The sequence below is a fragment of the Echeneis naucrates genome, chromosome 2 (genome assembly GCF_900963305.1).
Source record: "Echeneis naucrates chromosome 2, fEcheNa1.1, whole genome shotgun sequence".
NCBI lineage: Eukaryota > Metazoa > Chordata > Actinopteri > Carangiformes > Echeneidae > Echeneis > Echeneis naucrates.
The window spans coordinates 13,319,174-13,341,811 of record NC_042512.1 but is presented as its reverse complement, the minus strand read 5'-3'; the positions used below and the strand labels follow the sequence as shown (position 1 = coordinate 13,341,811).

Below are 22,638 nucleotides of genomic sequence, written 5' to 3'. Positions count from 1 at the left end.
ACCTTCCTCTATCAATGTAGAGTTTATCCAGAGTTTGTGTTTGCTTAACAATTCCATGGGGAGGAATTTAAGTAACTGACCTTGGTGGGGATTACTTTGCACACATGGGCAGATACTGTGGCCTGTTAGGCCTATTAGCTAGTGGCCATCCCAGACACAAATCCTCACCTCCAGCCTCATATTTTAAAATACCACACTTTCTCTCCTGCTGCTTTTCCATCCTTGGTTTCATAAAATGACATATGAGGTTCTATGTGCAAACAGCCCTCCGGGCATCCTCCTGACTCACACCCCTGAGATACAAGACAGATTCAAACGTCCCCTTTCTCCCTGCCCGCACATCCAGGGTGAGCTAGGATGCCGATCGTGAATAGGGCCAAATAGTATTAAATCAGAGGGCACCCACAAAACAAAATAATCTGCATTTATATCTGCGGAGTTAGGTTACACATGCCACTTCTATTTCTGGGCCCTTGGACAAACACCGATTAGTCTACCACACTGGACAGGGTTAATAGGCGCTTGTTCGGTGGGAAAGCACGACACCTCAACGGTTGGCCCTGCCGATCGATAGGAAACATTGCTGTATACACGTGCACAGTAGCATTACTGTGAAAAGGCATATAAACTGGTAGCAGCTGGTCACTTTTAATTGAGTGTCAATGGACATGTCAGCCACAGTGGGGAGGTCTTTCCATGCTAGGAATGCTCTGAACATAGTCCTTTTGTTTGTTTGTTTGTTTATTTATGCATTCTGGGAGTCGGGGTAGGCTGTGCTGATTGAAACAAACAGGCCACAGTATGTATAGTAATACAGAGGGAGCTATAATTCGCTGTGCTGTGTTGGAGCTCAAGTTCAAGTTCAACATCCTCTCCTTTTTTTTGTTTTTCTTCGTTTCTTTTTTTTTCTAAGGAATGCTGTTTTACATTTGTGGAAACAAGTTTATTACATTAAACTCCTGGAAGCTCTGTTTTCTTTGATATGACCATGAAAAGGTCAGGGGTCAACTGGAGAAAAGGATGAGGCGTTTGATGACAACCCTTATGACATTTTCTTCCATCATGACGTCGTTGAGGATGTTATTTTTTGAAGGGAGTTCAGGATCATTTAGTTTCATAAGTCTTGTCAATACGCCAGAGTATGTCATCCTGGTGAGGCTCGTGTTCGTTCAGTGAGTCCATAAGTAAAAAACACAAGCAGGAAGCACAAATGTGCCTCTTTAGAATCAGCCTCGGCCATGCATGCCACATATTTTATCCTGGGGTTATGAATTCAGCCAAAAGTAGGGCATGCACGCTTTACATACTACAGCACAACTGCCATCGGTTCAGCGGATGGTAATGTCTATCTATCTATCCTCATTACTTCAAATGCATTCAGCAGAACTTTCAAAAGCATGATTCCCCTTCTGGGTCCTGGTCCATATAAGCAGAAAACAACAAGCTGTGCACAGTGAGATCGAGCTGCCAACATTTTTTTCCAGAGCTGAATGATGATTTTTGAATCCAATCTCATGTCCTGCTTTCCCCCCAAATTCACCCTCACATGTGGCCCCGAGAGCAAACCTGGGAATTTGTAGGACCCAGCAGACCTCCCAGCCCCCGGCTTCACCTGTTCGCATGCACATTTCTTCCCCCTTTTTTTTTTTTTTTTTCACTTGGGATTGCCTTCCATCGCCCCATGATATTGACCAAAAACCTCATGCCTATAACGATGCTGTCGTACGTGGGCTGCAGCTTGCTGATTCTCTCCGCGTCGCTCGCCGGTGCCTCCCTGGCCGAGATGGTGTTCCGCTGCCCGGGCTGCACCGCGGAGCGCCAGGCGCTGTGCCCAAAGCTCACCGAGATTTGCGCGGAGATAGTGCGCGAACCGGGCTGCGGGTGCTGCCCGGTGTGCGCCCGGCAAGAGGGAGAGATGTGCGGCGTGTACACCCCGAGGTGCTCCACCGGTCTCCGGTGCTACCCGACGCCCGATTCGGAGCTTCCCCTGGAGCAACTGGTGCAGGGCCAGGGCCAGTGCCGGCGCAAAGTGGACACCGAGACGGCCACTTTGAGCCAGGAGCACCGGGAGCAAACCAGCGGTCAGTCAGTTTACTGGAAACCCGCTTTTCTTCTATCAATTTTTAATGACACTGTGTAAATTGCAGCCAGAGGAATAGTGCGGGGATGTTGCATTGTCATGAGGGCTGAGCCAAAATCTGAAAAATCAGGACTGCTCATATCTGATGGATTATATTCCAGTGTTTTTTATTATGTCACACAGCCAGCGTGCAGATTTGCTTTGATATCTGCAGCCCCTTAGCCTTTAGTTGTTTGTAATTACAAGCCTCTAATAAAACCTTGCAGATAACACGAGTAAATCTAGAAGTTTGTCCTGCAAGCATGGTCTGAGATTTGCCATTTCTCAGTCTTAAGTAGAGTAATGACCTATTTAATGCACATTGCATGAGGTAGTCTCACGCTCATGTTAATCCCTGTTTAAAATGATGTGAATCATCCTGGTGTGCATGGGGTGAGGGAAACAAAGAGAAACAAGTTAACTGCAGCAATACTCCAAACAGCTGGCCCTGCAGTCTTTCCCAATACCCTAAAGAGAGAAGGAGAAAAAAAAAGAAAAATGCCTTTAAAACAGTGTAACAGAAAAGAGGTAGTGGCCTGCAAAATTCCCAGAAGTTGTACTCATAGGGATGGACACAGAAAACATCATAGTATTGATGTTGACATTTCTACAGGGGAGTGGAGAGAAAGAAATGGAGAGAGACAGCAGGAGGAATGCTGCATTGATTAGAAACGTGGACTTTAGGCTTTGACCAGGGGGAACTATAAACTGCTGTTGACAGTGAATACATTAGCTGTGCTGTATTGCTGTAAAAAAAAAAAAAAATGAGTTGGATGTATGTGCACGAGGGTCACAATGGAGCTTCGTGTAACCTCGAGCCTGCAAGGCTCATGTGGTTTGTGTTTAAACATAGACAGGTCACAGTGAAGAAGAAAAGTAAGCAGCCTCATTAATTGGCTGATTTTGAGGCTGCAGTCAATGAGGGTCCAGTGGAGCCAGCCGGGGTCTGATTTCTACTCATTTTCAAATCCATGCTTTGTCAGAGTTTACCTCCAGACTGACACGTATTTATTTTGGCACTGGACTCCTGGAACGTAGAGAAACTACCGGAGACGGCATTCAGAGTAACCCTGTTCTCAGTAAGGACTCACCAGCGTGCTGACAAAAGGCCAGAGCTGCTGCATGACACATTTGTGATTTCATAATCAGCCACGATAATGACTTAATTCCACATTTATGTTGCCTTATGTTGCAAAGTTTATTTCTGGAGCCATTCCCAAGCAATAACAGGCAAGTATTAAAACAGGCATGAATTACATAAGAGAACAAAAAACATGAACTCATCATGTAATGGCTCGCTTGCAAAGGAGGCAATTTGTTTGATATCAGATTTTTTCCCCCCTTGTTTTGGGTCAGACTGTGCTTCAGTATGCAAGTGGGAAGCTCTGAGATGTTTAGATGCGTTGTATAAAGGAAAAGAAAAAAGGAAACAATAAATGCTCAGGAATTGGCTCGAAAAGCTGAATGTGGAGTTGTTTTGGATAAAAGCCTTTTCTGCGGCAGATGGAAGAGTGATTTCTGACAAGACAGAGGTAGAGAGCGTTACGGTGAGGAGCCCAAGTGTGCAGCATTTTCAAGGTCGTCAAATGAGAAAAGAAGATATTTTTCATCAGCGTGAGACTTAATACGCCTCAGAAAATGTCTTCTTCTTTGCTCCAAACTGCATATTCAAAGATCTTCAGTTTCAAAACGAGTCGCCAAGCTGTCTGTTAAATTCTGCTCTATTTATGCTCTTCAATTTTTGTAATAAGACTCAGTAAATTTGCTGTTGGTGCTGCAGATGGTTCATGTCAGTCTTCTGCTTTCATTTGGCCCATTTTGAAACTCCACTGACTTGATTTCCTGTAATAAATTCTTCACAGATAGACTGCAAAAAGGAGGAAGTAATGAAATCCCTGATAGAAATCAGCTCACGGGCTCTTTTGGAAGATTGAGAGCAAACTTTAATGTTCTGGGCACTATCGCTGCATCTCCTTTGTTCCATGAGTTAATCTGTAAATTAGAGAAAGAGGCTGATTATAATACAATAATGACGTGGTTGAATTTAGCTGAGCAAGCGGCCCAGTGACTCTTAAACTGATTTAACACACTGGGCAAAGAATCAAAGGATGAAATACTGCAGCTGCTTAGATGGGATGTTTACAAACCCCAACTTCCTGTTTTCATGGGTTGTTCTATCCCAGCCCTTAAATTTAACAAGGAACACCAAGGAAATGACAGAATATCTTGTCAGATGTGACACTCATGCAGTTTTTACTGAGCAAGAATTGATCTGATCTGGATTATCCACAGCTGCCCTGACAGTAACAGGCGCACCATGTCCTGCAATCTGCACTGCAGCTTACTGCAGAGGGGTCAAAGGTCAACGCCAATGATCCATTGACCCTGGAGTGATCATGTAGGAGAGCAAGAAGACGATGAAGAGAGGATGAGAGGATTGTTTCGCTGGAAACAAAGCAGCCAGAGGATAGACGAGGAAGTGAACCCGTAGCATTTGCTCAGGCTCAAGATGAAATGCCACAAATTTCTGCAGACTGAGGCGTAGAGTGACATTTTAAAAAAGGAGAGTAATGCATTGAGCTTTGGATGTTCGTGCTCTGCATTGAATAATTAATGCATATTGCTTCGTGCATCCCTCGTAAATGACCTTCACGGGTTGCAAAGAAGCATTTTTCAAGGTCATGTTCAGCAGGAGGTTTTTTTGGTTTGACAGTGCGTGAAATGAACTTAGATCGAACTAGGTCTAGTTACTAGTGTCTTGTAAAAGTTTCCAAATCCAAGCTCTCTGTGGTGAAAGTGGTGAAAACCGCCTGCCATAGATTACCAAGTCATCGATAGATGTTCTGTCTACAACCAATAATTGTTTGGTATGTCCGCTTAAAAGATCATTGAAAAAGTTGTTAATTCATTTTGACTATTTGCTGAAGCATCAGCTTCAATTATCATCCCTTTTTCAGTTGTGCCAGGAGCTTTATTTGTACAGCATGTTTCCTCTAAAAGACAGCAGACATGAATGAAAATCAATACTAATTTCACCATTGAAAGTAGCTGTAGTAATCGTGACACGGTGGAATAATCAGTGGGAAAAAATGTACTTTTTCTGGCCTGGTTGTTCATCATCTGGGTTCATGCCGCCTGATAACAAATACCCGCTTCAGTACGCATTGTTGGGCCACTCAAGAGGCCAGCTAGAGAAGTGCTAACGGTTGTAAAGTTCTTTGAATGCATCTCGAAGGTTACATTTCCAAGGATGTGGTGTTTACAGTCAACTTCATTTGAAGCTACAGAGCGTTGGAGATTTTACTGTGACACAAATTCAGCAAATGGTCTGGATTGTTTCCGTTTGGTCCAGACCAAACCCCAAATCACACTGACATTTAGAATCACTGATTTCATCTGATCATCTGAATTGAAAACAGGTGTTACAGTCTGTGAAGCTGAATGAGACAACTAGAACCAAATCCTGTCGGCTCCTATTTCCGCCCCTTATGCCTTTTAGTATTCTTGATCTGTTTGTTTGTGTGTGTTGCATAATTGTCTGCATGTGTTACACTGCAGGCGAGTCTGCTTTCGTTAACATAACCTGAAGAAATTATATTGGCATGTACAGGCTGACCACTTCAAGTGAAGTTTTACTTTTCTGCCATAGGTATCTTAAATAACGTCCATATCTAAGAATAAATACAAAAAACATTTCAGCTTTGAAACCAAAGCCGCTGAGATGTGCTAAAACATCAGGCCGACTGAAGGGCAACATGTTGGCACATCTTTCCGATGGAACCATCTAGTTTTGGTTTCGGTATCCCAATCAGATATATGTGCGCTGTAATAGTATTTCTTTGTGTGTTTGCAACTTAATATCCACAAGTTTTAATGGACTACAGAGTATCCTGGGACGATATTTGATAGTGTCGAATCAGGGTTGACTGTTGGCAATTTGAGCACATGAATTTGAATAAAAGAGCTGAAGTTTTGCAAAGCCAAGTCAGAATGGGAATTAAATGTACAGCTCAGTAAATACGGGGGCCAAGATTTCAACGATATAATGAAACTAAATCTCAAAAAGTTTATTTTTATTTCAATTTCAGACTGTTACCAATAACAGAAAGATTCCATGTTTCATTAATTTCAAGCTGAAATATATTTCAATGTATTATTTGAAATCTCTCCCGATTCAAAACTAATACACACAAGTTTCCCACCACCTTCTTTGTTTATGCGCACTCGATATTCCGTTCCCACAGAAACCTGGACCCAAATAAAAGTTCTCCTAATCAGATTGGATAGAAGTTTAGTTGTTTGGACTGGGATCCTACTATATATGACCTTGAGAGTGAGGAAGATGTGTGATGAAGCCAACTTCGTGTCTGAATTTGTCGCCTTAAACAAAGGGGGAAAAAGTGAGCGGCTTGTTAGTTGAGTTCATTTCCTGTGATGGCGAGGTAATAAAATGTTATATCAGTCGTGTTCAAAAGTCATTTTGGGCAGGAAAAAAAATTAGGTGGAAAGAAAAAAGGGGGAAAAAACCTCCTGTGCCATCTGGATCGCTGAAATAACATTGTTAGCTAACAAGGGACATTCCTGTGTACCTGCGGGGGCGTCCAGACAGAGCCCGCAGGACTGAAATAGCTCAGAGATAATCCCCCCACCCGGGCTTCTCCAAAAACAGGGGCATTTGTGCCATCTAACCTCCCAGGCATCGACTTCACATGTACCCATTCCAGAAATCTCTTTGTGCCTATCAAGATCCAGAATAACTTCCCACCCTCCTTTTTGGTCAAGGGTGATTTAAGACAATACAAACACTGTCTGAAATGCTACTGAAACTGGAGGGGAAGGGGTGACATAGAGCTGCAAGGGGGCGGGGTGGTGGGTGGGGGTGGGGGTGGGGGGGGCACAAAAAGGGTGAACTGTACATAATGTGTCCTATCTGGATTGCTATTATCCAATTATTGACGATGGAGACACATAAACGACACATAAAGGTAGATTTATCGAATGGACCCTTCCATCATATGAAATCACACTTGGTTTTGTCTCTTGTTCTCCCCTTACAACAGAGGGAACTGGGTGGGTGAAGCCAAACAAGTCCTTGTTTTCCAGATACTCCATGCTTGTTCCCACCCACACAGTTTTTGGGCAAAGTGGAACGAATCTCAAGGGGGTCACCCAAGTCATAAATATGAAAAATGGAGGAATGTCTGTTCATTCGGTGATATTTCGCAGGAAGCAATGAAAGCTTTAACTTGCTTTTTGACGCTGCGGGACAGCAGAGGAAGCCACTAATGGCTAGATTAGTTCCCGCACAGTCAACCAAAAGTTCACGCAGCACCACAGGTAGTGAGCGAGGTAGTCGCCTGGTCTTGGATGCCGTGGTGTGTGTGTGTGTGCGTGCCCGAGCCTGCCCAAAGCCTGCGTGTAGATGACAGGCCAGAAAGCCTGGAAGGTAAACACATCTGCACTCTGCTTAGTTTGTGCTTCTAGGAAAACAGTCCCACCAGGCCTTGTAATGGAGGATGGACTGCGGCTACCGAGTGGCACATGACTTATTTCACACTTCAGAGGCGTGTAGAAAGGTCTACAGAGGAGATGTGCTGTTTTTTTCTCTTTCGGCTATTTCTACGCTCACAGATTTAAAGGACGTTGAGGGATTTCTGCTCCTAATAAGAATAACCGATACTTTCAACCCCCCCTTGACTAATAAGCCATCCATATGCTCTAAAAGGCGTCAGTAGTTATCAAACTTTTAGGGCAACAAGTGAAACCAAATCGGAGCTCAGAGTAAGATCTAAAGAATTAAAGGAATCGTTGGAGCTGGTCTACCAGACATGGACTATGATGCATGGTTTCATGGAGCATTTCATGGAGGAAGTCACTACTCTCCAAACAAAGCATCACTGCACCTCTGAAGTTTGCCAAAGAGCAGCTTGACTCTCCCCAACACTACTGGGAAAATGTTTTATAGATGGAGGAGCCTCAGGTTGGATTGCTTGGACGGCGCTGTGTATGGTAAAAGCACTCTGCATACCTACATGAAAACATCATCATTTGGGGCTTTGCTGTGTCTGGGCTCAGACAGCTCCACATCATCGAGCGGGGAAATTAATTTCCAATTTCATTGAGGTCTCTTTCTGGATAATGTGTGGTTGATTCTCCACCTATGGAAGGGGTCCACACTGAGTCCTGAGCCCACTGGAGTCGCTGTGGAATGAGCTCAGAGAGCCTCCTCACAGCAGACATCCTGAATATATGTTTCAGTCAGACTAGTCTACACTGTGCTGCTCCGATCAGCAGCAACCGGAAGACCTGGTTTGAGGTTACTGCTGTGAAAGAAGGCTCAACCAGTTAATAAAGAACAGATCGTGTTTTATGACCAATCCTTGCAGAAAAACTAATATTTATACAGTATTTTTGGATTGTGCTGCTGCTTCTTGACTCCATTAACATCCACTAAGGCTAATCCCTTCCCATCCCATCATACACACAATGAAACGCTCGTATCCATGGAAACACAATGGTGCATTCCCCGTGACCTGGCCAAGTCTGCCATTTGCCCAGCTGACCAGAATCTGGACGATCTGAGATGACACTTCTGGCTTACGAGCCTTCTGCGAATTCAACGTGGATCAGACAGAGAAAGGAAGCCTCTTGGGCCGTTGTGTGAGGATTAATTCAAGCAGTAGACTGGACAGTAGGCCTGCTGCTCTGTTGATACTGCTGATCCCCAGCCCACCGCTGCGGGACGGCTTGTACTGCAGAGGCCTAGTGCCCCCTAAAAGTGGGGTCCTGACCCTCTGTGTTTGTGTATGTGCGTGTACATTCAAGAGGGAGATCACTGTGTTCCTGCTTATACATCGTCCACCCCTGTGCGTCTGTGTGCGTGTGTGTGTGTGTGTGCTTTCCCAGACTGTGTTTGCGTGAACAACTCAGGTTTCCTCAGAAGACAGGGAGTGATGGTATTGCACTTGGATACTGTGGGGATTATGTAAGACAGCAAAACAAAAGTCACCCCAGCAGCCAATATTCCTGAGCGTGTTGTGTGTTTATCTGCACACATGCACGAGCACACACCTGATTTTAGTTAACTTTTGCCCCTTTTCCGCGAAGAAACTCTTCAAAGACGAGCCAGAGAGAACACGGTGGAGCGTCATAGAGGGAACTGAAGTCCAACAACACCACATCTATCTGATGGCAAAAGGCGCCAGCACCTTGTTATTGCTCCATTTTGGAATTTCCTTTCTCCTGTTCTCTCTTAGGCCTTTTGTAATCATATTCTACAACCGGACGTCAAATTTACCTCTTGCAGAGTGCTGGAAAATGCCTCTCCACTCCACCACCACCACCACCACCAGTAACAGACTCACTTTCCCTCTCTGTCCTACAAATGCCTTTCCACAAGTCTGCACGTTACAGCTTGGCCCTTGCATAACAGTGAACGAGCCACTTACTGGCCGACTATTTGACCTTCTCCACTGTCTGTGCTTATTTCCCTTATTTCCTCCAGGTGTCAAGTGAAGTCTCATACGCGAAATACATGCTCTCCTGCAAAAAAGTGAGAAAATGTAAAAATATACAGTCTCCTTCCATGAATTGTCGCTATTTAAAATCTTTGGATCTAAATTGAGCTTAAATGGGATCATGTTACTTTCTGAGGAATTTGACTCATTTGATTTTTTTTTTTTTTTTTTTTCAGTCCAAAGTCAGCTGGTCTGGAGTGACACTCCTCTTCCACTCCCTCCCCATCAACCCTAAACCCCAACCCAACCACCAAGTATGCGGTGTTGTCAGAAACAACAAGTTGGGTTGGACCTGAAGGCCTCTCACATAGCTTGCTACATCTGTTTGAAGAGAGGGATTTCTTTTTTTTTTTTAAGGTTGATGTTGAAGTCTTCAGCAGTGAGGAGATTATCAATTAAAACTGCCTTGAGGAATCATCTATTTGGCATTCAGTGACATTCATTGGTTCAGAGCAATAAAAAGTTTGCCACAAAACTAACTATGTTATTCTAAAAGATTCAAATCAGTGATCAACTCTCTAATTGTCGTAGCAGGCCAGCACTCACATTTTTACCTCACGATGCGACGCACCACGTGATCAGTGATGACAGTCTGAGTTGGCTCATGGTGCCATTAATACAATTGGACATGTCATTCCTAATGCAAGAGTAAATCTTTAAACCTTAAATTACATCAACTGCTGTGTTCATTTATTTCCACTAAAATCTGCTGAGGAAACTGAATCACATAACTTGGGTGGGAGGAGTGTCAGCCATGGAAACCTGACTATATCTAAGTTTCAGCAATGGCCAACATTTCTCAGCCCACAAACTTGCTAATGGAGCTGCATATTGTTCCTCTGCCGGATGAGAAAAGAAAGGACTCCAGTGACTCATTTATTTTGCTGTTTGCATAGACTTTAAGCACTTTAACAGCACTGTCGCTGACTGCCTCTTACTCCCCCCTCCAAATATTATTATCAGTGTTGTCAAAGTGTCTATCTGTCACAAACGCAAAAGAAACGTCCTCGCACAAAATCTCAGCCCAAATGAACGGCAGTGGGGATAAAGTTGAGCAATGAAAGTGATGCAAGGTTGTGAGATTTGCGCCGTAGAGGCTTTATTTTGTGCCAAAGTGAGAAGAAATACTTGCAGGGTGAGTGCCAGTTGGAAGAGAGGAGGACTCATGGGACAGCTTTTATCCTTTTCTTTTAGGGCCCAGGTGAGCTGGATCAGTTGAGGACCTCCCACATATTGTCTGAAGGAAAGAAATAAAGCGGAGAGCTTATTAAATCATATATAAAGATGGTCAGAACACATTAATTAATGAAGCTAACGTGGCTGCAGGAGCATCAAACATTTGCAACGTGAGCTATTAGAGGAGAGATGCAAACTGTCTGATTCCAATGAGAAGTAAAGGTCATTTATTCTTCTCCAGCAGCTCAGACTGCAGGGTGAACTCCACTTCTGCAGCTGCTTAAAGTCCATCTCTCCATTTCCACACACAGAGCAGCCCACATTCTGTCACTGTGAAAAATGATCTGCACAATTCAGAGCTTATCTCACCCCAGCCCACCCCCACCCCCCAGCCTTTTAAAAAGCCCAATCCATTACCAAAAGGATGGCAGGAGTGCAGCAGGGTGGCTCGATGCATGGGAAGACGGCCCAGAGGAGTCATGGGTTAAGTGCTTTCAGCAGCAAAATGTCCTTGAACAAGGATTCAACTTCTTTCCATCTTGATTTAAAGCCTCCTCATGGCAGCACTTTGCAGACTGTTTATTGTGTGACAATTAGTCAGCCTGAGTTCTGGCTTCGTGATGCATCAACTGTGGTGTCTCCTCCGCACCTGCAGGTGAGGTCATGGAGCCGCTGCCTGAGCAGGGCGTGAGCGAGATCCCGGCCGTCCGCAAGCCAAATAAAGATACCCCCTGGCTGGGGTCCAAAGAGAGCGCCGTACGCCAGCACAGACAGGAGATGAAGACCAAGATGAAGACCAACAAGCTGGAAGAGCCGAAACCTACTCGGCCCAAGCAGGTGAGGATGAAATATTTGTTCCAGTGCGAGTGAAATTATGCCTTTTTACTTTCGAAAATGACTTCATTAGAAAACAAGGAAATACCAAATTATAATTTTAAAGGGATTTAAACAAAGAAAAGCCTTTATCCCAATTCATTTTCCCTCTGTGCACCTTATTCAAACCAGCCGCTGCCCTTTCATTAAGATGCATATATTTACTGACACTGAATACACCAGATCAGCTCTGCACTCTGGAGCTTGGGCTCATGGGTGCACCCTTGGCATTTCCAAGCAGCATCGTGGTATTTTCCAAGCAGCCATAAAAATAATTTAAAGGTTATTGCTCTTGCAGAAACTTTACTTACTTATTTCTTCAACAAGACATTTGGCTTGACTGTATCGCAGGGTAAACCTGAGGTCACTGGCAGGAGTTATTATTGATTACCAGAAAGAGCTGTGATTCATGTGATCATTATTGAAAGCCCTTCAGCTTTTTAGGTTTACTGTGTGTTTGTGCTTTTGTTCAATTTTATGTTTTATGTTTTATGTTTCAAAAATCTACTGACAGCCATGCAAACATATCTTCATGTTGGTAAATCTTGGAGTAGTTCTCTGTTGTGTGGGTGGATTTTAAAGTTTGAAACATTTTTCAAATTTGATTATCATTTTTTTCTAAACATGAAAAAAAGTTGTATAAAGGATCTGATTTCTTTGTTACAAAACACTTTTTGACCCGGGCCACCATGTTTGAAACGTTGCGGTGCTGACACTCCGACCACACGAGCCTGTAAACATGACTGCTGTTGTTGTTGTTTCTGCTGTTTTCAAGACTCAGTGTCAGCAGGAGCTGGACCAAGTCCTGGAGCGGATATCTAAGATGCCCTTCAGAGATAATCGAGGTCCCCTGGAAGACCTGTATGCCCTGCACATCCCCAACTGTGACAAAAGGGGGCAGTATAACCTCAAACAGGTGATTGAATGTGGGAAAGTGGGTGGTAAGAGGAGAGGGTGTGTCCACCTGATAATTTGTTTGGAGGATAATAAGTGGGTAGCCACCAATTAAAACAAAGTGGTGTTTTGTTTTTACAACAATAAAACATCAAAACTTATGTCACTGTATTTGTTGAAGTTATTTCAAACATCTATTCCAAAACTGGTGACAGACCACCTAAGATAATTTCATCACACAATCGCTTCTGTTTCAGTGTAAGATGTCTCTCCACGGTCAGAGGGGTGAATGCTGGTGCGTCAATCCTCATACCGGACGGCCAATCCCATTAGCACCCACCGTGAGGGGAGACCCCAACTGCAGCCAGTACCTCAGAGAGCTGGAGCTGGACCTCCCTGACATGGCCCAGATATAGTGCGGAACAAAAAAAATAAAGAAAGAAAGAAAGAAAGAAAAAACTACAACAAAGAAAAAAAAAAAAAACAACAACAACAAAAACTTTAAAGTACTTGGGAACAAAGAACATTTGAGTAAGCTACATCTTTCTGTGTGTATGTTTCCGTAGTTCATTTTAATGACAGTGACATTTGAAATCTTAACCATCAAAAAGGATTAAAAGATAAGAGTCCAGCTTGCTGTGTAGGATGGAAGTGCACATTATTTTTCACATTTAGGGGTGCGGGGGTTGGGAGGGGGGCTGCAGTTAAGATAAGACTTCTTTCCCCTCATAGATATTCACTAGATGTTGCGGGAGTGTCGGTGTTTTTGCTTTACTAATTGTGACTCTGCTCAGATTTGCTCTCTTATCAGTGTTTTGTACTGTATGTCTTGAAAAAATTAAAAAGCCTTCAACATTTTTGGTGTTTTTAGGTGTGTTTTCATGTTATAGCTTGCAGACTACTATTGTGCCTCATTCTAAGCTGAAGGCTTTGCGTACACCTGGCTTTTAACACACAGTTAAAGAGGAAACCTAGTACATGTTGGCATTAGCATGTATTGAATGTTCAGCACTAGGAAGGATGTGACTTTAGGCTGCCTAGTCAAAAACAGATAACTCTATTAAAATGTCAATAAATTCATTTTGTGCCTGTGTTTTTATTTCGCCTCCATGTTCTTGTGAATTTCTGATTATTTGCCACAAACATCTAGTTGAACTTGGATCTGAGATTGTGAACGTATTTGGCCGGCTTTAATCCACAAAAATAAAGAAAAACGCATACTTCTGAAAATTTAACGGGTCCACTTGAAGTTTTTTTTTACTCGCAATTTTCATACAGAACCAAAAAAATGATCATGTTTTATCTTATTCGTCGTGCTGTACACTCAACATCATGAAATCCTAGCCACAATGATTAGCCTCTTAAAGATCATAACGGTGAGTCAAATTATCATGTAATAGATTTTCACATTTAGAGTCATGAATCGATAGACAGTTCTCACCCAACTTTGAAACTCCCCTCAGCTCTTTTAAGTGTCTGTAAGTACAGTTTTGAGCCGCCAGCACCGGTGACATCACCGATGTGGGCAGAAAACATCTGCTCGGGGTTTTAACAGTTCCAAGGTCACAGAGATGAGATGACTATCACAGAGCAGCTCACCAGCTGACTCAGCAGTTTAAGACATGAGTGCAGATCTGCATTTCTGTGAGTACAGGAACTTTATTTATTTAAATAGTGATGTTTCAAAAAACCAAAATCAAACGAGTTCACTCATTATACGCTCGATAAATATTTGTCCATAAAGTTTAAATTAAACTTCTTTTTTATTCAAAGGTTCAGAGTGTCACTGTGTTGTGTTTACATGTGCACTAGAATGAACAACATGAGAAAAGTGTCGTATTGGGAGGAAAAGGCTGATGAGCCCGTGTCAAAACTCTCCTCACGTCACAAAATAGTGATTAGAGATTAGGAATGGCTGAGATTATATGTTACAAACATAATGGAGATTATAACTACCACAATAACAACAGCAACAATCACAACAACAACACAAAGGATCAAATTTTGAAATACAGAACAAAGATATTTGTCCTCCGTCATCGTACGTTCATCATGATGATCTTTATCAGCAGCCACATGAAAACCATAAAAACTAAAACTCTTCCAGACCACATCAACGCCTGAAAATTGTTTCCCTATTTGTGCCGGAGCGTCCCACGTTCATCAACCCGATGGATCCACATGCAAATCAAAATTCAAAGCGGCGCGGGGCAGAAGGCACTTGAATTTACATACAAACTCAGCGACCTTGCTCTTCGCTGGATCAAGGCCCCGATAAGGCCTGAGAGCAGGCCACCTCCGGCCGATGGATTTGCCTGTGGTGCTTGTGAAGACCCAACACATGGAAAAATAAACAACATGGGGCCTTTGCATATGATTTGTGTATGAGCTGTGGAGGAGAAAGCACGGCACTGTGTTTGTTGGCCAGCAGCTTGGGTAGACTGGGCTTAAAAAGATTATTTAAACTGAGAACTATGAGGGCATAGCAAACACAGTCTACACACACACACACACACACATGCACATTCAGGAGCATGCACCTACATACACTCACACTGTTACCACATTTACAAACAAAGGTCATATTTGTTGCTGCTGCATGGAAGTACTATGTGCCTATCTGAGCAAAAGAATTTAGAGAGCACCAATAACCTAGAATTCAACAGTGAGACAGGTTTGACAGCCTGCTTCACGACAAAGCATCAAGTTTAAGCATATAAGGCTCATCCGACAGTGGCTAAAATAATGAGCTACAGTTATGGCTAAGTGCACTGCGAGGGCAAAGTTTTAAACCAGAAGTCTTTGAGAAAAAAGTGTTCACAAAACAAAAGCATTTCTGATTTCAGCTCCCAGAATTCTGAGGATAGATTTCTATTTCCCAGCTCAACACAGCCTGCAGAAGCACAGAGAAGTTACTTGTCCCATCTGAGAAACAGTCGGGAGTGCATTACCCCCCATAATTAAATGGCTTTTTCACATCGTGTGTTTTGTATGGATTTAATTAGTCGGCCACAGCCCATGCTTGTTTTTCCCCTTTACGCAAAGGTAACGCAACCGACTTCAGCTTTGTTCTCACCAATAAATCAGTTTCTTAAAATCTCAAACTACATCACTTCGCGCGTGGGCTTTAATTAACTGGAGCACCACTGATTTCATTCAAAGTGGTGACACAGGCCCAGGTTTTTCTGATCCTACGTTGCAAAAATACCGACAAGGTGATCCTGCCGGTCTCCCGCCTACAGTGACGATACAGTACAGTCAGACTTTTCCTGCTGGGTTTCCCTGCAGCGACGGTAGGCTGACTGCAGGATTATGTGGCAAAAGTCACTCTTTCATATGTCTAAAAAAAAAAAAAATAAGAATCTTACATCACAATGTCACTCACACAGAGAACAAATTGCTAATTTTAGAACGGACTCATTTAACATAATGGATATAGTATAGTATATAACTTTCCACTCAGACTCAGGATGCTATTAGTATCATACAAATATAAAGACTCTCTATTATCTATGGATAGAAAGAAAGGAGGTGGTGGATAACCTCAAACATAGTACACAGTCAGCGGGGAGGCAGAATTAAGAACCACAGGTGCTGATTTTCATCTAAGCTTGTAAGTTTGGCTGACAAGAACATGAATGCAGTCCATCACACCTGACCACATATAAGCATTTGTGCCATATTTTCCTGACCGGCGGTCATCACGTGTGCTAGCTTGATTGGCAGGTTCGTAGAGGAACAGGGCTCAGTGAGTGTGACTCAGCCTCAGCTCTCATTCGTTACTGTTGCTGCTGCTGTCCAGATCCTTGCACTGCAGGTCCCCTCCGGTGTAGTTGATGCCGGGGATCTTCACGCCAAACCGGTCCACGCACCAGCAGATGCCCCTTTTTCGACCACGAGACGGCTTACACTGCAAAGAACAAGAGGTCAGAAAAAGGATGACACTGGTTCTGTCACTTCTTGTGGGATTTCTGCCTCTCTGCAGAGTTTGGTTTTGCGTTTGTCTAAAAGCCACAAAGCTGTTCCAAACCAGATGGTGTCTTCACCTGTTTGCGCTTGAAGAAGCCCTTCTTGTCACAGTTAGGGACGTACAGAGAGAGAGCCAGGACCCGGGATGTGTCTTTCATGTTCTGAATGAGATTATCCAGTCTTCTCCTGCAGGGTCCCTAAACACACAAACCCAGATGTGAGTGCTTGTGTCGTCATAGTGTGTATTTGCGTGACGCAGTTCAACATTATGACTCAAAATGGCCGTGAAAGTAAAAAAAAAAAAACTCTCCAGAAATCAAAAACAGTGAGGCAGGAAATTCCTGAACAAATTAGACCTTTAGTAAGTTGACATTTCAGTCTGTTCACACAATGCTGGCACGTGCGTAAGCTGCCCGTGGGGCATCTTGGCTGATCCGTCAGAACTAGTTTCCTTCCAGTGTGCAAGACGAATAAAGCAGCAATGCAGTCAATCACAGGTCTCTGATTTCAAGTAAAGCTGCATGTGCCAATATCCAGACCTAATATAGTTCCAAAAATTTCTCCTAATCTCGAAAAAACTGGGCCAGGGTTTCACTGCGGAATGCATTTTTATGATATCTGCTGCACTTACGAATTCAGGGTCCATTTTATCCAGGTTTAGCGGCGAGAAGTCCAGGTTGCTGGCAGGTCCCACCCTGGCCAGCTGCTTTTTGCGGTCCTTGGCCTGCTTCATGGCGTGGGCCTTCCGACTGCTGATGTGGTCTCTTCCATATAAGGGCATCTTGGTTTGTGGCAGCATGGAATCGGGGACAGGCAGCAGGGCGCCATCGTTAGATTCGTCTGGCGAAGACATGCAACATGACAAATGAAAATGTGAGCATTTAAGCTTCCTTGTGTTTGTTTATTAAGATTCAGTGCAGGCTCCTGCATTCAGCAGCAAAGCGCACAACATCACGTGCATGCAACACTTCCCCTCGGGGCTACTATGAAAAGTCCCATCACGAAAAGGAAGAACAACCTGATGACATCATTGAAAATCATTCCTGCCATTGCTTGTGCGTTCTCTTTTTACATTGGCATGAAACTGATGAGTAATAATTCCAAAAACCAAGCACAATTAAAACACAATGTGCAGCTGCAGTTAGCCCAAACATGACTCATGCAAGATTACTATTATCAGAGAAGTGCCTTTGCTACCCGGTGGTCAGTAATTCACACCGGAACTTTACAAATTACAGATCCAGTTGGATTAAAATGAGCAACAAGACTGATTATTATGAACAACTGAATGTCCAGAGGTGTAATATTAGTCCTGTGTGAACGCAGCTTCAAAGCATTTTTCTGCTGCATTCAAGAGACTGCTTGAAGAGAGGGAGAGAATCAAAAGGACTGTGATGCCTCCCACCTGGAGATTTTGCCCATTTGAGTGGCCAAAATTGAAAAGCAAAGTTACGCTCATGAGTGCACAGGACGGGAGTGTCGAATTTAGAAACGTCACAACACAACGTGATGATTTCACCGTACCAGCTAAATGCTTATTTAGCACAGTTGGTGGCTACTGGCCAGTTACAGACTGGATGTGTTGACATATTGGACAACATAGCCTACATTTATGGCAAGTTGGGTTGCCAGTTTGGGGTATATGTAGACCAGGGGTTTTAAAACTTTTATAGCCAGTGGCCTAAATGAGACATTTAGTCTCACCCTGGCACCCAGGCCCATGAAAACATGCTATTACACTTGTCATGTGGAAAGCCGCCACAAACAGCCGCAGCCCAGTTTGGGTCCCAACCCCCACAGGAGCCCTCGTGCACATGCACCTTTCATCTGCGCAAAAATACAGCTCTTTGAGAAATTCTGGGGAGTCACGCAGAGTTGCACAGCCTTCGCCCCTCTCCCCTCATCCCACCCCTCTATTCATACGACCACAACGGCTGTGTTGAGGCTGGATCTTTTTTTTTTTTTTTTTTTTTCCCCAAAAGCACTTTAAACAGATATTGCCCTTCATTTATAGCTTTAAACATGCATTAGCCTTGTATGTGCCCTAAGCCATGGTCGGCCCCTTTCCAGCTCTGTCTCACGCACTGGTTTCCGCTGCATTTTGGCAGATTGCAAACGCTGCATATTAAACCCCTCCATTTCTGCACTGACGTGAACGCTAAGCTACTAAGCTAGCAGGGTGGTGAAACAAGGTCAACGCTGGGTTGCAAACGATGCTTAAAACCTCCCTAGCCGCCTCGCTCGTTGCAGTAATGATGATGATGATGATGTTGACGTCGATCGTGATGATGTCATCACCGGCTGTAATCACGGCTTCTTGGAAAAAGAGAGAATCCTTCCAGTTTCCTGCTGAGACCAATTTTTTTTTCTTTTTTTTCTACAGAGAAATCTGAGCCAGATCAAGAGCCACTCTGAGTCCAAGCAAGTCTTCTCTTTCTAATCCTTCAGTGTGTTTCATCTGACCTGTGCTGAGTGATCGTGTTTGTTTTGCTTCTTTATTCCTTGTGTTTTTATTCAGAGACATCGTGATCCTGGAAAGTCGGATGGCTGCGTGAATTAGTTCCAGAAAAAAGAATGACAGTTCATGTTGCTCTTTTCTGAGCCTTGGCACGTGACAGATGAACAAAATACTAAAAATGCACTCCTTTGACCATTGAGAACGCCCTAAATAGGACTTCCTGATAAAACGTTGTGTCACAAATCCTCTCAGCCATGACGTGTGTGTCTATCAGTGTGCATCTGGGTTTTGTTTATGTGTGCAAGGCGAAGCCAGAATGAGATCTGGTGTTAATGGAGAAGCGAGAGGGAGAGGGAGAGCTGGTGGTGGTGATGACGGGAGGGCGGGTGGGGGGGTCAGTAACCCACACCCAGCCCTGCATTCTGCTGAATCACTGCACAGACTAGGCCTCCCCTGCAGCAGCTGAGACGGAGAGAGGAGTATGAGGGAGGAAGGGGAGGGAAGGGGGGAAGCCATGAAGGGAGCAGGGAGGGACTAACAAAGTGCGGTGGGAGGGGGCAAAGGGTAGTGTGGGAAATGGAGGAAAAAGGAAGGAGACACAACTACAAGATGGGGGGGGGGGGTCTGCTCTCAACGTCAAAGTGATCTCATTCTGGTTGAATGAGTGCAGTTTTTCGAGAGCTTACAAAAAAACAAGACGACAAACAAAAACACTAAACTGAAAAGGCGCCGTAAACGACTGATAGCCTGAGAACGAGAGCTCAATTCAGTGTGACGCTGATGAAAAGTATTCTTATCGACGCCTGTTACTGGACTTAATGATAATGTTAGTAAGCCAAAAAAAAAAAAAAAAAGAAAAAAAAAAAGAAAAGAAAAGTAAAAAAAAAAATGGCTCTTTGGCTCAGCCCAGTGAGGTTTAACTCAGCCAGTGAGATTATTTATGTTTCCAGAGAAGCTCGACTTCAACACTAGAACTCCAATCTGTAGGAAAATAAAACACTAGAAAGGCTGGAAAGGGTGAAACCGGGGCTGGTGAGGGAGAAGAATAGGGTGGAAAAAGACGAGGAGGGACGGTGGCCAGGGCAGGGAAAGAGGAGAAGAAGCCATGTGGTGGGAGAGAATAGAGAGATGGAGACAAAAAGGTGGGTTAGGTGTGGGAAAAAGTTCAGGCAATAGACGAGGAAAAGTGCAGGTGTTCAGCGGAGCCGAGAAAAGAAAGGCGAAAAGAAACTGTAGACGAAGGGAAGATGGTAAAATACGATTTCACACCTCGCAGCGGGCGAGTTCGAGGGCTCTGGGCCAAGTTTTCCTACAAAGCTCTCCTCTGAGCTCCCTGTAGCAGACACAGCGACTGTCCCCGATCTGCCATTCAAAGGAGCCAACCAACAAGGAGCCCTGCGGAGCACCACCTGTAATCTTCTCCCGTGTTTCATGTCAGCTGGGGGGGGGCAACTGATTTACAGCCCGAAGCCACACAGGGGCCCCTTAAAAACGGAGATGACAGGTCGACCTGCACTCCGCACCAATTGCTGGAAGAGTTCATGGGGTCAAGATGCATGCAGGAGAGGGGGGGGGTGCTTTCGAGTCGTGTGCCTTGGGAATGACAGGTGTGACTTGCCTTAAGGCGATCTGTGAGTCGCATCCAAACTCCCTTCAGTCTCTTTGTGTCCCCCCCCCCCACCACCACCACCACCACCACCACCACCCCAGCTTTGGGAAACTAAAGGAATTCAGAGCTATCTGGACTGATGATTACAGACTACAGGTCCTTTTTTTTTTGCCTCTGCTGCTGCATCACTGGCTCAGTGTGCGTTTTCATTAAAATTCCTGCATTAACAGGAGAGCAGTAACATCTTTGTCCAGCTTTTTGCTATTTCTTTTCTTTTTTTCTTAGATCTGAGTTCATGCAAATGAATCAGAGGTACATGCAGTGCTTAAGTGGAAAATAGAGAAGGATTAAATCCTAAATGGGGAGATAGGAGGGTTCAAAAGGACACAGGGCTTTTTGAATATGTAAAAAAAAAAAAAAAAAAAAAAAAGAAAGAAAAATGACGCAGGCAGCCATCAGCTGATGATTTCATTCCTTCAGTTAACTGGAGCTCTGGTGGAAGTCAGTGGCCTGTAAAAGCGGAATCAGCCCGCAGCCGCTGTGATCTCAATCAGTCATCTCTCCGCAGACTAACCTTTTGACGGATGCAGCAGTTTGTACAACTTCTCGTTCCTGCACACCCCCCGGCCGTGCAGGAGCGCGTGCAGGGGCTTCTCCTCGCCGTTCTTGGGCAGGCAGCGCAGCCCGCGCGTGCACGGCCCGGTGTACACGCCGCACGGCTGGCCCTCTTCGAGCGCGCACGTCAGACAGCAGCCGCAGCCGGGCTCCTTGACCAGCTGGCAGCCCACCGGCACCGGAGGACACATGGACAGGGCCTTCTGGTCGCACGGCTCGCACGGCACGTACGACGAGCCGCAGCTGGTGATCAAACCGAGCAGGGGGAGCACCAGGACGGTGACGCTCGGCGGCATGGCGCGCGTCAAGACTATTGTTTAAAAATAATAATAATAATAATAAGAAAAAAATAAATAAAATTAAGGAAAGAAAAACCCGGGGCTTGTTTGACTGAAGACCGTAACGATGATCAACTCAAATCTCGTCGTGAAGCCCTTGTAGCAAAAGGGTTGAGTCCAACCGTCAGGGGAGCGTTTGCTGCATCCACAGGTGCTTTGCGCGCTCCGGTTCCAAATGTCACTGCATCCGATGCTCTCAATCCACCAAGAGAGTGCCGCGCCGCCTCCCCTCCCTTCTCCACTGCGCTGTCGGTTACCCTCAAGCTCACCGGTACGTTAGAAGAAAAAGGACAGTAAAAAAAAAAAAAAAAAAACATCCACTACAGCAGGTAGGCTGCCTCTCCTTTCGGGTGATGGCCGGTGCCGTTTACGCGCAGGCTGGCCGTCTCCAAATGAGAGATCCCCCCTCAGCGTGGCGCTCCGCTCTCTGTGGGTGATTTCCCCCGCACGGTTTGTGAGCAGAATGTATAATCTGTGGCTTTGAGCTTGCCTTTTAAAAAAAGAAACTGCCAGAGGCGAAGCCTATAACGATGGGTATGTCAAACAACGTTTGGAGGGGGAGGCGCACTTGTCAACTCCGAGATGCTGATTTCACAGGGCGGGTGCTGGCATGCCTCCAGATCTGCCAGATACGAGACGATGCTCCTGAAGGCGACTGAATGAGACCTTTTCTCTCCCACTGCAGTGGCCATTCAGGGTCCCCAGCCTCATAAAGACCAAAAAAGAAAAAAAGATGCAATTATATTCTGCTCATTTATGCTCAAGGAAGAGGCAGATCCCTTATTAGACGATTAGGCGCTCTGGAGGCACCATTTACATTTTTGACAAGGCTATTTGAACAAAAGCCAGTGAACTTCCAAACCAGTCACTCATATCAATGGTGCCATTTCAAGCAAAACAGGAACTGTGTGGCAGGAAAAGAGGAAAATTGACAGAATTCATGTCACATGAAAATGTGGTCGTAAGAAAAAGAACATGTGGGGCCAATAACACTAAATGGCTTCTAAGATCTGTAGGGGATTTTTTTTTTCTTCTAAACTTGCTTTTGTTGACCAAATTTTAGTGTTGAG

At 44.5% G+C, this 22,638-nt stretch overlaps 2 protein-coding genes across 2 annotated transcripts; one reads left to right on the top strand and one right to left on the bottom strand.

The window, feature by feature from the left end:
- Positions 1-1,672: 1,672 nt before the first annotated feature.
- On the top strand, positions 1,673-13,659 carry igfbp2a (insulin-like growth factor binding protein 2a). Its single transcript, XM_029514758.1, has 4 exons — positions 1,673-2,081; positions 11,468-11,649; positions 12,461-12,601; positions 12,837-13,659. Exons 1-4 carry the CDS (start codon positions 1,682-1,684, stop codon positions 12,993-12,995), a joined length of 882 nt encoding a protein of 293 aa, XP_029370618.1. The 5' UTR covers positions 1,673-1,681; the 3' UTR covers positions 12,996-13,659.
- On the bottom strand, positions 13,140-22,067 carry igfbp5a (insulin-like growth factor binding protein 5a). Its single transcript, XM_029514765.1, has 4 exons — positions 21,190-22,067; positions 17,180-17,388; positions 16,626-16,745; positions 13,140-16,489 (listed from the first exon to the last, which is right to left on the bottom strand). The coding sequence occupies exons 1-4, from the start codon at positions 21,524-21,526 to the stop codon at positions 16,352-16,354; spliced, it is 804 nt and encodes a 267-aa protein (XP_029370625.1). The 5' UTR covers positions 21,527-22,067; the 3' UTR covers positions 13,140-16,351.
- Between the last annotated feature and the right edge of the window lie 571 nt (positions 22,068-22,638).

Bases quoted from the DNA above. Each gene is read 5' to 3' on its own strand.
- igfbp2a (XM_029514758.1), top strand. From the start codon at position 1,682: ATGATATTGACCAAAAACCTCATGCCTATAACGATGCTGTCGTACGTG. The intron at 2,082-11,467 runs GTCAGTCAGTTT...CCGCACCTGCAG, and splicing joins GCACCGGGAGCAAACCAGCG to GTGAGGTCATGGAGCCGCTG. The intron at 11,650-12,460 runs GTGAGGATGAAA...GCTGTTTTCAAG, and splicing joins AACCTACTCGGCCCAAGCAG to ACTCAGTGTCAGCAGGAGCT.
- igfbp5a (XM_029514765.1), bottom strand. From the start codon at position 21,526: ATGCCGCCGAGCGTCACCGTCCTGGTGCTCCCCCTGCTCGGTTTGATC. The intron at 16,746-17,179 runs GTAAGTGCAGCA...TTGTGTGTTTAG, and splicing joins ATAAAATGGACCCTGAATTC to GGACCCTGCAGGAGAAGACT. The intron at 16,490-16,625 runs GTGAAGACACCA...TGTTCTTTGCAG, and splicing joins GCTTCTTCAAGCGCAAACAG to TGTAAGCCGTCTCGTGGTCG.